At 52.3% G+C, this 15,396-nt stretch overlaps 2 protein-coding genes across 2 annotated transcripts in view; one reads left to right on the top strand and one right to left on the bottom strand.

The window, feature by feature from the left end:
• Window positions 1–380: 380 nt before the first annotated feature.
• LOC309684386 (olfactory receptor 14C36-like) overlaps window positions 381–15,396 on the bottom strand; it is a gene marked incomplete at both ends in the record, with an annotated part of 283,296 nt that continues 268,280 nt past the window's right edge. The window contains one exon of the mRNA XM_082500310.1: window positions 381–386. Within this exon, the coding sequence (XP_082356436.1) occupies window positions 381–386 (6 nt within the window). The remainder of the gene's footprint in view (window positions 387–15,396) is intronic.
• Window positions 6,096–7,025, top strand: LOC309684399 (olfactory receptor 14I1-like; the record flags this gene model as incomplete). Its single annotated transcript, XM_082500322.1, has 1 exon — window positions 6,096–7,025. One exon carries the CDS (start codon window positions 6,096–6,098, stop codon window positions 7,023–7,025), a length of 930 nt encoding a protein of 309 aa, XP_082356448.1.

The following is a 15,396-nucleotide window of genomic DNA, read 5'->3' on the forward strand; positions in this document are numbered from 1 at the left end:
CTGCCCTGTGTCTTTACAGAGGTCTCAGAGGAAGAATCTAAGACAAACAAGTCGCTGCAAGGTCCTTCCTTTTGTTTGAATACACAGAGAGCACTGCACCTGATTTACACAGTCTGTGGGTCAAATTCTACAGGTACACAATGAGTTAGAAGTGGGAAGAATAATAAAATTTTGCTGAGCACAACATTATAACAAGAAAAACAAAAAAACACACACACACCCAGCAAAAACCTGAGAAGACAGGCTGGACCTGTAATGAGTTACACTCTGAATGCTGTGCAGAAGAAAACAGGCACTCTATTGCTTCTGAAAAACATCCAACCATCATTTTTCTCAGAGCATCCTTGAGCTCCTGGTTCCTCATGCTGTAGATGAGGGGTTTACTGCTGGAGCCACCACAGAGTACAGCACTGACACCACCAGGTCAAGGGATAGGGAGGCGAGATAGACAGGGGCTTCAGGTGGGTAAACGCTGATGTGCTGACAAACTGAAGCCATGAGGAGGTGAGGGAGGAACATGGAAAAGACTTTGTGCTGCCCCTGCTCCGAGGGGATCCTCAGCACAGCCCTGAAGATCTGCACATAGGACACCACAATGAAAACAAAACATCCCAATGCTAAACAGCTACTAACTATAATCAGCCCAACTTCCCTGAGGTAGGAGTGTGAGCAGGAGAGCCTGAGGATGTGGGGGATTTCACAGAAGAACTGGTGCAGGACATTGCCCTGGCAGAGGGGCAGTGAAAATGTATTGGCCGTGTGCAGCACAGCATAGGGTAAAACACTGCCCCAGACAGCTGCTGCCATGAGGACACAAGCTCTGCTTCCCAGGAGGGTCCCGTAGTGCAGGGGTTGGCAGATGGCAACGCAGTGTTTGTAAACCATGACAGTGAGAAGAGAAAACTCTGCTGCAACACAGAAAAAGAAAAAAAAAAAAAAAAACAAACACCTGAAGAGCACATCCTGAGTAAGAGATGGCCCTTGTGTCCCACATCCCACAGAGAATTGGTCATGGCTTTGGGAAGAGTGGTGATGGAGCCCAGGTCAAGAACAGAGAGGTTGAGGAGGAAGAAGTACATGGGGGTGTGGAGGAGGTGGTCGCAGGCGTGTGCGGTGATGATGAGGTCATCTCCCAGGAGGGCAGCCAGGTAGATGCCCAGGAAGAGCCAGAAGGTCAAGAGCTGCAGCTCCCGAGTGTTTGCACATGCCAGAAGGAGGAACTGGGTGATGGAGCTGCTATTGAACAGCAACTCTGGGCATGGCGCACTGCTGAAAGAGAAGACATTGACAAGTTAAGGGAGACATCTTTGAGCCCATCCTGTGCTCTTTCCCAACAAATCCCCCGATACTGACTTCTTTTTCTTTGGCATACTTTCCTCCATTTCTGGGAGGACATGTGTTGAAGGACATGTGTCTGAACAACATGTGTTGGGTACAAGGACTGAAGGACAGCAGTAAAATGATGAGGCTTCTGGGTCAATACTTCCTTCAGTGAAAACCCTGACACAGTGTCCCAGCCTTCCTTTCCACAAAACCCTTCCGGAGGGGATGATGGCCACAGGGCCATAGTCTCATTGCAATTACAGAGACATGGTGGGATAGCTCGCAGGACTGGAATGCTGTCACGGACGGCTATGTACTGTTTCGGAAAGACAGGCCAGCAGGGTGAGGTGGTGGAGTTTCTTTCTACAGGACAGAGCAACTGGAATGTCTTGAGCTCTGCCTGCAGCTGGATGAAGAACGTGTTGAGAGCTTATCGTTAAGAATTAAGGGACAGGGAAATGTGGGAGACCCTGCTGTGGGTGTTTACTACAGACCACCAGATCAGGAAGAGGAAGTTGATGAGGCCTTCTACAGACAGCTGAAAATAGCCTCATGGTCACAGGCCCTGGTTCTCACGGGGGACCTCAGCCACCCTGATATTTGCTGGAAAGGGAACATAGCCAGGCACACACAGTCCCGGAGGTTTCTGCAGAGCATTGATGAGAACTTTCTGACACAGTTGGTGGGGAAACCAACGAGGAGAGGTGCGCTGCAGGACGTATTACTGACAAATAAAGGAGGACTAGTTGGGGATGTGAAGGCTGGGGGTAGCCTTGGCTGCAGTGACCATGAGATGGTGGAGTTCTGGATCCTGTGTGGAAGAAGCAGGGCAAAAAGTAGAATTACAAGCCTGGATTTCAGGAGAGCTGACTTTGGCCTCTTCAAAGACATACTTGGAGGAATCCCATGGGCAAAGGCTTTGGCAGGAAGGGAGGTGCAGGAGAGCTGATTAATAGAAAAGCTCCACTTCCTCCAAGCTCAACATCAGTGCATGCCTATGAGTAATAAATCAGGCAGAGGAGGCAGGAAATCTGCATGGACAAGCAAGGACCTTCTGGAAAAACTCAGGTGCGAGAGGGAAGTTTACAGAATGTGGAAAAAGGGAGTGGCGACTTGGGAGGAGTATATAAACATTGCGAGAGTATGTAGGGATGCAACGAGGAAGGCTGAAACCCACTTGGAAGTAAACCTGGCCAGGGATGTCAAGGACAATAAGAAGGGCTTCTCCAAGCACATTAGTGGTAAAAGGCAGAGCAGGGAAAATGTGGGCCTGCTACTGAATGAGGTGGGTGCCCTGGTGACGGAGGATGCAGAGAAGGTGCAGTTACTGAATGCCTTCTTTGTTTCAGTCTTTACTGTTAAGGCTGGCTCGCAGCAATCCCAGACGCTGGAGGGAAGAGAAAGAGTCTGGAAAAAGGAAGACTTTCGCTTGGTGGATGAGAATCGGGTTAGAGATGATTTAGGCAAACTTGACACCCACATATCCATGGGCCCTGATGGGTCACTCCCAGGAGTGTTGAGGGACCTTGCAGATGTTATTGCGAAGGTGCTCTCCATCATCTTTGAATGGTCACGAGGGACAGGAGAAGTGCCTGAGGACCGGAGGAGAGCCAAAGTCATGCCAGTCTTCAAAAATGGCAGGAAGGAGGACCCAGGAAACAGCAGGCCGGTCAGGCAGACCTGGAAAGGCTGGAGAGCTGGGTGGAGAGGAACATAATGAAATTCAACGAGGGCAAATGTAGAGTCCTGCACCCTGGGAGGAAAAATGCCATGCACCAGTAAAGGTTGGGGGTTCACCTGCTGCAAAGCAGCTTTGCTAAGAGGGACCTGGGAGGCCTAGTGGACAATAAGTTGACCATAAGCCAGCAATGTGCCCTGGTGGCCAAGAAGGCCTATGGTCTCCTGGGGTGCATTACAAAAGAGCGTGGGCAGCAGGTGGAGGGAGGCCATCCTTCCCCTCTGCTCTGTCCTGGTGAAGCCACATCTGGAGTACCGTGTCCAGTTCAAGAAACACAGGGAACCACTGGAAAGAGTCCAGTAGAGGGCTACAAAGATGTTCAGGGGACTGGAGCACCTCTCTTATGAGAATCAGCTGAGAGAGGTGGGTACGTTTAGCCTGGAGAAGAGAAGGCTGAGAGGGGATCTCCTCAATGCTTATCAATATCTAAAGGGAGAGTGTCAAGAGGATGGGGCCAGACTCTTTTCTGTGCTGCCCAGTGACAGGACAAGGGGAAACGGGCACAAACTGGAACACAGGAAATTCCATCTGAATACAAGGAAAAACGTCGTTACTTTGAGGGCACCAAAGATCTGGAAGAGGCTGTCCAGAGAGGCTGTGGAGTCTCCTTCTGTGGAGATATTCAAAAGCCGCCTGGCTGCATTGCTGTCCAGCCTGCTGTAGGGGACCCTGCTTTCGCAGGGGGGTTGCACTAGACAATCTCCAAGGGTTCCTTCCAACCCCTAGCATTCTGTGATCCTGTGATTCTGTGATCTTCTTTGTTTTCCGTTGGCCAAAGGGATTCCCCACCAGTGCCCACGGATGCTGCCCTGTCTCTCAAAATTGCTCCATTAGAGCTTGCAGTTCGCTGCATGTGTCCTGAACTACCTCTGGCACCTCAGATGTCACCCGGTGTTTGCATCGGAGAAGCTCCCTCTTGGCCTCTGTCTCCATTACTCACAGGGCACCTCAGAGAAGGAGCTCACTCTGATTTAGGGCAGCTGAGCTGAGGCAAGAGGAATCCCCCCCCCTCTGGTGGGTCTGTGGGTGCACTGGAGAAGCTGAATGTCCCTCCGGCCTCAAGAATACTGCTGAGTAACACTGAACATTGATGCCTCCTGTAGGTCCACACACCCTGGCAGAGCAGAAATTCCTTCCCACCACAGGAATCAGTCCGTCCAGGGTTCAGAGAGGGACAGTCAGTGATGACTTCATTCTGCTTCAAACTCTGCTCCCCAGGAGAGACCCCGCTGCCTTGGAGGAGCTGTCAGCCCTGGAGGCGCAGGGACACCTCGAGGGATTGGGGCAGTGCGGGGAGGAGGCAGAGAAAGCCACAGCAGGTCCTCTGCTGCTGAGCTGGGCCGGGCTGCTGGGCCGGAGGGAGCTCCTGGCAAGCGGGCAGCGCTGCAGAGAGACAGCTCTGCCCAGGAGCAGCTCCTCTGCACAGCGCAGCAGGGCTGAGGGCACTGCCTGCAGGCAGCAAGGGCAGAGCAGGGAGGCAGAGAGAGGTTGAAGGCAGTCTGGAGAGGGAGGATGCTGAGGGCGAGTGGGGGGAGAACTCTTCCCAAAGCAGAGCAGCTGCAGTAGCTGGAGAGATCTCCAACAGCTGGCACCTCCCACAGCCCGTGGGATCTTTCAGGAGGACGCTCACAACTTCTCTGCTGTGGAAGAAGAGGACATTCTCTAGATTGGGGATTCCTTGCTTCACCATCAGAGGCACGAGCATGACGGCTGCCTTCTCCCAGGAATGGTCAAAGGGCTGTGAAGGTGGGTGTGCAGGCAGGGGTTGGCAGGGCTGTCCTTGCCAGCAGGGTCCCTGCACCCCGGGGGCTGTGTGCCAGGGCAGGGACTCTGCCGCCTGCCAGGGTCAGCTCTCCGCCTGCCCAGAGAGCTCCGACGTAGCTTCTGTGGGGAGAAGCTGTGGGTGGAAGGAGTGACCCCTGGCTGGGCAATGTCCTTCTGCTTTGAAGAGGGTGCTGTGTGGGTCAGGGCTCTTTACACCTCCAGATGACCTCTGGTCATTCCTGGAGGGACTTTTCAAGATGGAGTTCCCTTAATATGAAGGTAAATTTCTTTTGCTGTTTCTTCTCTTGGTTGGCTGGGTGGGCAGTGGCACATGTCCAAGAGGACTTTCAAATGAAAGATCAAAGGAGGGACCCTGTAGAGATAAGGAGCTTTCCTGAGTCTGTGTCTTTGGTTTCCAGCTCTGGGGGCTACAGACAGCACCAGCATCCCTGTTCCAGTCCCACCGGGATCTGTGGCACCTGCTCTTTAGCCCCTGCAAAATCTCTCACTGAGATCCCCAAAATTGGGTAAGTCCTTTGGGTGTTTATGGAAGCTGTGAGCTGCCCTCCAGGATGCCAACCTGTCCCATAGCACCTTTGTGTTATCGTAAAGCCCCACAGAGAAACACAGAGACTCTGTGACTGAGGAAATGCTGTTGGGTGGGTGAAATGAGCCGTGGGTGTCCTTGGCTAGAGGTGGGGTGCTGAGACCTTGAGAAAGGGTGAGACATTTCATAGTCTGAGATGGATCCTTCTGCTCTCAGCAGTGTCTGATTGCATAATAGAAGAGGGTGATCCCTCTCCATCTCATGACGGTGCAAGATGGAGGGACAAACCATCTCCCCTGACTCTGCTCTCTGCCCCAGGCAATCCTCATGTCTCACAGCACTCACTCTGTTCTCCTGGAGTGCAGCAGAAATGCTGAGGGTTTCTGACATCCCAGAACAGTGCCCAGGTGAGATGGGGGAGCTTTAAAATACTCCAAACCTCTCCAACTGCCTTCTGCCATCCCTGTTCCATAGCAGTGAGAGTTCAGATGTTGAAAAGCCCATCTGCATTAGGTGTGGACTCATCAGCCAAAGCAGAACACCAGGACTGGCTCCTGCCACCACCCTCCCTATGAACTCCCTGCTGCAGAGCAGGGCTGACTCCTCAGCCACCACTGGGCAGCGCCCTGCTCCTCATGGCATTGGGATTTCCTCAGAGAAGTCTCTCCCAGTTTGTCACTGTCTTTTCCTCGTTGGACAGGTCCCACTGCCCAGACGCAGCAAATGTCCAACAGCAGCTCCATCACCTACTTTCTCCTCATGGAATTCGCAGACACACGGGAGCTGCAGCTCTTGCACTTTGGGCTCTTCCTGGGCATCTACCTGGCTGCCCTCCTGGGAAATGGCCTCATCGTCACCACCATCGCCTGCGACCACCACCTCCACAGCCCCATGTACTTCTTCCTCCTCAACCTCTCCCTCATAGACCTGGGCTGCATCTCCACCACTCTCCCCAAAGCCATGGCCAATTCCCTCTGGAACACACAGGATATCTCTTACTTTGGCTGTGCTGTCCAGCTCTTTTTCTTTTTCTTTTTTATGTCAACAGAGTGTTCTCTCCTCACAGTCATGGCCTATGACCGCTACGTTGCCATCTGCCATCCCCTGCACTACGGGACCCTCCTGGGCAGCAGAGCTTGTGTCCGCATGGCAGCAGCTGCCTGGGGCAGTGGGTTCCTCAATTCTCTCCTGCACACGGCCAATACATTTTCACTGCCCCTCTGCCAGGGCAATGCCCTGCACCAGTTCTTCTGTGAAATCCCCCACATCCTCAAGCTCTCCTGCTCACACTCCTACCTCAGGGAATTTGGACTTCTTGTGGTTAGTGCCTGTTTAGTCTTTGGGTGTTTTGTTTTCATTGTGGTGTCCTACGTGCAGATCCTGAGGGCGGTGCTGAGGATCCCCTCTGAGCAGGGACGGCACAAAGCCTTTTCCACATGCTTCCCTCACCTGGCCGTGGTCTCCCTCTTCCTCAGCACTGGAGTGTTTGCCCATCTGAAGCCCCTCTCCATCTCCTCCCTATCTCTGGACCTGGTGGTGGCAGTGTTGTACTCGGTGGTGCCTCCAGCAGTGAACCCCCTCATCTACAGCATGAGGAACCAGGAGCTCAAGGATGCCGTACGCAAACAGGCCCAATGGACACTGTTTCACTGACAATAACCTGCTGCCCCTTCCATGCACATTGCTCAAGGCTTATCTTAGGCTGTGAGTCTGCTTTTTTCTCTCGTGATAATCCTGCTTATAAATAATTTTCTGAGTTTACGCTGCTTGTCTTGAGGCTTGATCCTACTGTGTCTGACCCTTGCTGTGTCTGACCTGACACTGTGTCAGGTGTGTCCTGACAGATAACAGCTCTTCAATAAAAGGTCACCTCCCAAGTGCCGTGCCTGAAGGATGGGCTGTTCCTCCAAAGTTCCTTCCAAGAACATGTTCAAGGAATCAATATTTTAATGAATCTCTTCTCCTTGCGTTTTCAATGTTTCTGGAGCTAAGCTGATGGTATTATTGGGTTCCACTGCACCAAATATTCTGGATTTAGAAGCGCTCTTCTTGGTGCCCAATGGAAGGGGAGACCGTCCATGAGCTCCCATTCTCTCCTCAGTCTTCTTCATGTATGACAGGACTGATGGCATATACTGGACATTCTGGAAATGAATCTTTTAGGGGGGAGGAGAGGCGGGATTAGGGACTCAACACTTGCCCTTGGACTGGAACGGATGGAGACTCCGGAGGTGAAACACCCTCAAAGGTGAAGTCCACCAATATAAAGCACTGAATCAATGTGTCCACGCACAAGGACGCTGCAGTGCCGAGGGAGTCAGCAGGGCCTCATCAGGTACAGGGAGGGGAGAGTGGGGAGACACAGGAGGTGCCTGAGGGGACCCCAGGGCCAGGTCTGCTGTGCTGTCCTGGGGCGTGGGGCTGCCTGGGGAGAGAAGGGGGAAAATTCAGTCAGGGCTCGGGATCACGCACAACATGAATTCCGGAGAGGCAGAGAGTGACCAGCCTCTTTCCTTGTTTCCTCGGTGCCAGCACGAGCCCCGGGGCTGATGGGCAGGCTGACCTCCTTGTCTGCCTCCAAGGGGCACCCTTGGGAGGATCTGGGGCTGTGCGGTGAGTGCCCAGAGCTCTGCAGCACCCTGGGGAGTGCTGGGGAGTGCTGGGAAGTGCCTGGGAGAGGACAACGGCAGTGTTAGAGCCCTTTCCAGGGAAGACTGAGACAAAGAATTCATTGAGTATCTCAGCCTTCTCCATGTCCCCAGAGACCAGGTCTCCCGGTTCCTTCCCGTGTGGACCCACGTGTTCCCTAATCTTCCTTTTGTCACCCACATACCTATAGAAGGCTTTCTTGTTGCCCCTCATGCGCCTGGCCAGATTCACCTCTACCTGGGCTTTAGCTTTCCTAACCTGATCTCTCGCTGCTCGGACAATTCCTCCCAGGCTACCTGTCCTTGCTTCCACCTTCTGTAGGCTTCCTTTTCCTTTTTGAGATTGACCAGGACCTCCTTGGTCATCCACGCAGGCCTCCTGCTGTCTTTGCCTGACTTCCTCTTTGCCGGGATGTATTGCTCCTGAGCTTGGCAGAGGTAGCGCTTGGATATTAGCCAACTTTCATGGCCCCCTCTTCTTTCCAGGGCTTTGTCCCAATGTAGTTCACCAAGCAGATCCCTGAAGAGGCCAATGTCTATCTCCTGAAGTCCACGATAGCGAGCTTACTGTGCGCTCTCCTAGCCACCTTAAAGATCCCAGACTCTGCCACCTCAAGGTCACTGCAGCCAAAGCTGCCCTGGACCATGACATTCCCCATGGCCCCCTCTTTCTTGGTCAGGACAAAGTCCAGCATGGCACCTCTCCTCATTGGCTCTGCTGTCACTTGGAGAAGGATGTAATCGTTAATGTGTTCCAGAAACCTCCTGGGTTGCCTATGCGCTGCTCTGCTTTCCTTCCAACAGCTATCAGGGTGGTTGAAATTCCCTCTGAGGACCAGGGCTTGTGAATGTGAGCCTACTCCAATCTGTCTATAGAGGACCTTATCCACTCGGTCTTCTTGGTACCCCCATGTACTTTTTCCTCATCAGCCTCTCTGTTCTTGACCTGGGCTCCATCTCCACCACTCTCCCCAAAGTCATGGGCAATTCCCTCTGGGACACCAGTGTCATCTCTTATGCAGGACGTGCTACACGGGCCTTGCTGTTTGTCTTTTTCATTTCAGTTTTCTCTTCTCACCATCATGGCCTATGACCGCTACATTGCCATCTGCCATCCCCCGCACTATGGGACCCTCCTGGGCAGCAGAGCTTGTGTCCGCATGGCAGCAGCTGTCTGGGGCAGTGTTTTTCCCTATGCTGTGCTGCACACGGCCAATACATTTTCACTGCCCCTCTGCCAGGGCAATGCCGTGGACCAGTTCTTCTGTGAAATCCCCCACATCCTCAAGCTCTCCTGCTCACATTCAGACTACCTCAGGGAAGTTGGGCTTCTGGTGCTTAGTGTCTTACTAGCATTCAGGGCTTTGGCTTTCATTCTCTTTTCCTATGTGCAGATCTTGAGGGCTGTGCTGAGGATGCCCTCGGAGCAGGGATGGCACAAAGCCTTTTCCACGGGCATCCCTCACCTGGTTGTGATCTCCCTGTTTATCAGCACTGCCATGTTTGCCTACCTGAAGCCCCCCTCCATTTCCTCCCCATCTCCGGACCTGTTGGTGTCATTTTTGTACTCAGTGGTGACTCCAGCAGTGAACCCTCTCATCTACAGCATGAGGAACCAGGAACTCAAGAATGCCCTGTGGAAACTGATGACTGGTATCTTGTCAGAAGCAGCAATGAACTGCCCATCTTCTACATATCACACATGATGCACTCATTACAGGCCCAGACTATCTTTAGTACTTTTTTCCTTTCATTTGTTTGTTTTTTAGCTTTTCTGGGTTTTGTTAATGCTGTCAATAAAAGTGAAGAATCATCCTTTATCCTATTGCTATGTCAGGATCTGTGTTGTGGGAGCCACAGACTTTGTGTAAATAAGAAACTGTTCTCTCTTTGTTTTTGAAAAACTGAAGGACCCTGCACTGACTTGTTTGTCTGAGATCCTTTCTCCGAGAACTTCTCTGGAGCTACAGGGGCCACGTCTGTGTGCTGAGGTGAAGGGGGCAGGAGCCACCCGAGCTGGGTCTGCCTCCCAGCCTGACCAGCATGGCCCTGGGCACCACAGCCCCCGGCTCTGCAGAGCTGCACCACCAGCTCGGGGGCTGTGGGACACCTGGGGAGGGGGTGAAGAACGGCTGGCCAGGCCAGCACGGATGAGCTGTATCGGGAAAAGGCTCTGAGGGAAGATGGGCTGTGGCGGGAGAAGAGCAGGGCACCGCGTGTGTGCAGGACAGACATGGTAAGAGGAACTCTTTGCTGCGGTGGGGCAGCTTGGGGCAGGCTGCCCTGTCCCTGGGGCCAAAGGACCTTCCTGAGGGTGCCCTGGGCCAATTCTCTCATGCCATCCTGGGAAGGACATTTGGCACGGGGGGCTGCAAGCTGCCTGGGGTGGATATCTCCTCAGCATGAAGGCTGGGTGGACCAGTCCCAATGGGGCTGCTCTGCTGGTCTGTGCTGGGAGAGAGCAGGAGGTGTCCAGATTCAGGGAGGGTGTGGGCTGGCGGGGCTGGCAAGTGCCCCAGAGAGGAAAATCCCAGGGAAGAGCTGAAGTGTGGGAGTGTGCAGGGTTGGGGCACACAGCAGTGTCCTGGCACAGCCGGGCTCCTGCGAGAGACATGACAGACCAGACAAGCAGGGTCTGGGCTGTGTCTGTGCTCACTGGACACCCCGGAGAAGTTGTCCCAGGGCCATCATCACAGAATCACAGTATCACAGAATTTCCTAGATTGGAGAAGACCTGTAAGATCACATAGTCCAATCATTAACCTAACACTGACAAGCCCATCACTAAACCATATCCCTCAGCACTATAACTACACGACCCTTAAACACCTCCAGGGATGGGGACTCCACCACTGCCCTGGGTAACGCATTCCAATGCCTGATGACCCTTTCAGTAAAGAAATTATTCTTAATATCCAGTCAAAACTTCCCTTGGCGCAACTTGAAGCCATTTCCTCTTGTTCTAACACCCGTTACCTGACAGAACAGGTGGACCCCCACCTCTCTGCAACCTCCTTTTAGATATGTTTAGAGAGCGATAAGGTCTCCCCTCTGCCTCCTTTTCTCCAGGCTAAAAAACCCCAGTTTCCCCAGCCACTCCTCATAAGACGTGCTCCAGACCGCTCACCCATTTCATTGCCCTTCTCTGGACACGCTCTGGTGCCTCAATGTCCTTCTTGTGGTGAGGGGGCCGAAAGTGAACACAGTACTCAAGAAGCAGCCTCCCCAGTGCCCAGTACAGGGGGAAAATCACCTCCGTGGTCCTACTGGCTACACTACTCCTGATACAGGCCACGATGCCGCTGGGATTCTTGGCCACCTGTGCACACTGCTGGCTCATGTTCAGCTGCTATCAACCAACAACAGAGGTGCTTCTCTGCTGAGCAGCTTTCCAGACACTTTTTCCCAAGCCTGTAGCATTGGTGGGGGTTGTTGTAGCCAAAGTGTGAGACGCAGCACTTGGCCTCATTGAAACTCCTACAGTCTGCTTTGGCCCATGGGTCCATTCTGTCCGAATCCCTCTGCAGAGCCTCCCTACCTTCAGGCAGATCAACACTCCCTCCCAGCTTAGTGTCATCCACAAACTGACTGAGGGTGCGCTCCATCCCCTCATCCCGATCATTGATAAAGAGGTTAAACAGGACTGGCCCCAGTACTGAGCCCAGGGGGACACCACTCCTGACCGCCCGCCAACTGCAATTAACTCCATTCACCACCACTCTCTGGGCACGGCCATCCAGCCAGTTTTTTACCCAGCGAAGAGTACACCTGTACAGGCCATGAGCAGCCAGTTTCTCCAGGAGAATGCTGTGGGAAACAGTGTCAAAGGCTTTACTAAAGTCCAGATAGACAAAATCCACAGTCTTTCCCTCATCCACTGAGCGCGTGACCACGTTGTATAAGGAGATCAGGTTAGTCAAGCAGGACCTGCCTTTCACAAATGCCTTTGCTAATGTGGCACTGAGTTCCACCTGTCTATATCAGATTTTATCCCACAGTGAGGGACTGCAAAACTAGAAAGGGCTACTGCAAATGTGCCAAGAGAATTAGAAAAAGTCATGAATGAGGGCAGGCAGTATGACAGCCTTAGAGGAAGAAATCAAATTTTTATCAAAAATGGTAATATAGAATGGCTTAGCTCTAGAGCACCTTTTAGAAGTACAGGACAGAGTAGGTGCGTTCTTGAATAAGAGCTGCTGGGGTTTTTATGTCAGTCAAGACCAGAAAAACAAAACTGAGAGAAACAAGAGAAAGACTCATTTAAAAATATTACACAAAATAGGGCAGGGATCTCCCCTAAATCTCTTTGGGTGGCTAACCTCTTGGCTCCCAGACTTAAGAACAGGACTGTGAACTGAAAGGATTTGGGTTGTTGTATTCACTCTCTTGTTTTGCTTTCTAATTAAATGGGTGTGTATTACCTTATGAACTTGACTTACGACTTAAATAATGAAGAGTATAGTGTGACCCTGACGGTGAAAGGAAAAGGAGGGACTGTTAGGAAAATCTCATTCCCGAACTATTGTAACAATTACATTTTAGAGTATGAAATTGTATGAACTTTCTTAAGATATACAGCGTTTCTATTGCGTACTGCATAGCCATGGTTCAGTCAGCATGACTACAGGACCCAGCTCATTGTCGGGAGGAGAAGACAGCCCCCAGCCTGAAGAAGAAAGGATACTCCAGCACTGCGCGGATGACGCCAGCCTCCCAGCCCCTCTGACACCCCTGTGAAACCCTCCCCTGATCTGGCATCAGAGATAAGGAACTGCAGCAAGACCGACTCCAGGGACGTCTCCATTAGGAGAGCAGCAGGTGGATGATGATGCCACAGCATGAGAGTTGCTTTGCCAAAGAGCAGCCTGCGTGTGCGTGTTAAGTAGCGATCACTCAAATTGTGTTGTACCTGAATGCTCTAAAGGTATAAGAACCATGTGTGAAACTGCATTTGGGGTGTCCCAATTTGACTGGGACCACTCGTGCTCGTGAACAGAGAATCACTCATGTAATTCCATACTTCGTGTTCCAGTCTCTCTCCTGGGACAGCATGGGCAGTTGGAAAGTTTTCATGATGTTATCCTCGAAGGTCGAGAATTGTTCCCAGAGGTGGCCCTGAAGGCACTTGACTGCCTTTATGGTGCTGTCCTCCCAGGCAATGATCATTCAGGAAGGACTCATTACTGAAACCATGACTCGAATACGACTGCCTCAAGCACATGAGAGTGATGTGCCATCCTCCCCTATGCAAGATGGTCCCCCTTTCGAGCCCAGTCGAAAGGAACAGGTGGTTTGCAAACTCTTTTGGGCAAGGATTTCCGATGCTTGTGCAATGCCTCACACAACTGTGGCCTGGGCACTCATAGACAACAGACACCTGATCATTTCCATAGTGTCAGTGTCAGTGTGTGTGCCTTCGGAAACCTTGCACATGCCAACAAGCAATGGGATTTGGGTGAGTGGCGTGTATGTACAGTGAATATGAACTTCAAATTTATACCCTTGTGAAGGCAGGATTTCAAAAGTTTCAAGCAAAGTCCTTACTGTCAAAAATGCTGAGTTTATTTTTTCTAAGGTAAGAATAACCTAGACTTTCTTTGTTTTAAATAAATGCCCTCTGTCCCCCCTTCCACTCTTCCTTGCCCAGCAAGACTGCAACCTGCTGCCTCCTGTTCTGCGGGTCGTGAGCCATCCACTGCAGAACGGCCTTGAACATGGCCCCTTCTTTCCCACAGAGCTGCTCCTTCTGCAGGACGCGCTGGAGCTCATTGACGGAGAGCTCCAGAAACTCTCTCGACACCCTGGTCACACCCTCGAAGTGATGGAGGATGAAAGCATGGGCGTCTACTCGCAGGTCAATAATAAAGTCAATAATAAAGGCAGTAGTAATACTCGGTGAATCTCCAGATGTCGACGCAGTTCTCCAAGCACAGCTGGGACTTTAAGAACTCGCAGCACAGTCTGACGATGCCCATGACGTTGAACTGGTCGGCCGCTATCAGCAAACGTTCAACGTTGATGGCCTTGACCGGTACTGTGCCGGTGTAGGCGTACTTGGTAATGAGCCGCATCATTTCAGGTGAAGTGCCGGGGATTTTATAGACAACGTTCCCAGCATTGCTCCAGCGGGTGGAAAACAAAGCCCTTTTCAGGGCTTTTTTCAAAGCAAAGCAGTGCTGGGGGAAAAGTATCTTTCTGCATTAAACCTGGACCCCGTTATCCTGTGTGCCTCCTTCCCGGGGCACCAATTTGGGCATGTGCAGTAGCCACGTTGGGAGGCCGTGGGGCTTATTAATTCATGTGTTACGAGCCGGTTGTTTTAACAAGGAGTCACCGCCTCCAGCTGTGCACAGAGAGCCACAGGGCCAGTGCCCTCCTTGCTTCAACAAGACCACCAGAGAATGGCGCTGTGTGGGAAAGGAACACCTCCCGCCCCACGGCAGACAAGCCCGGCTGGCCACGCTCCAGCCCTGCACCGCATCGGGGGGTTCGTCAGACACCGCTTCCAGTGCTGCTGTGATATCTTGGGTTGGGGATGAATTCCGGTGTCCAGGGAGGCACCAGGACTATGGGGAAGTGCTGGAAAAGAGGTTCAATTCCAAGGGAAGCACTGGAGAGACACTAAGGCAGCGTGACACAGCCTGGGAAATGCTGTGTGTCCCCATCCCATCTTGTTCCAAGCACTGACCTGAAGTATTGACTGCAGCTACAGAGGATGTTCTTGTGAGCACTGAACTCAATGCCACCCATCACAGAGTCTCTCCTCCAGGCAAAGTTCACTGAAGGCGGTGCAAAGCACAGCACTCATCTTCTTCTCCCTGGGTGAGGATGAGTGTCGCTGGGAGCCAAGCTATCGCCCACGTCACAGCCTGTGGCAGTGGAAAGTGCTTCTCCTGGAGGTGCTACAGCGCTTTGTCCGTGCCCTCCCTCCAATATCGTCTCCCAACCCCTGCCTGTGTGGTGGCACTGGAATGTGCCCCAAAGTGAAATCACAGGCGCAGGGGTGACCCGGGACCGGCTGTGAGCCCCCGTGCAGCTGGTGCTTTACCTCTATATTGATTCATGGGTGGTGGCAAATGCTCTGTGGGGGTGGTTACAGCAGTGGGAACAGAGCAACGGCAGTGCAGAGGTAGACCCATCTGGGCGGCTGAACTGTGGCAAGACATTGCTGCCCAGATAGAGAATCTGGTTGTGAAAGTACATCATGTAGATGACCACGTACCCAAGGGTCAGGCCACTGAGGAACATCAAAACAACCAGCAGGTGGATCAGGCTGCTAAGGTTGAAGTGGCTCAGGTGGACATGGACTGGCAACGTAAGGGTGAACTATTCATAGCTTGGTGGGCCCATGACGCCTCAAGCCATCAAGGAAGAGA

This window comes from Vanellus vanellus, assembly GCF_965231255.1.
Source record: "Vanellus vanellus genome assembly, contig: HAP1_SCAFFOLD_70, whole genome shotgun sequence".
Classification (NCBI taxonomy): Eukaryota; Metazoa; Chordata; class Aves; order Charadriiformes; family Charadriidae; genus Vanellus; species Vanellus vanellus.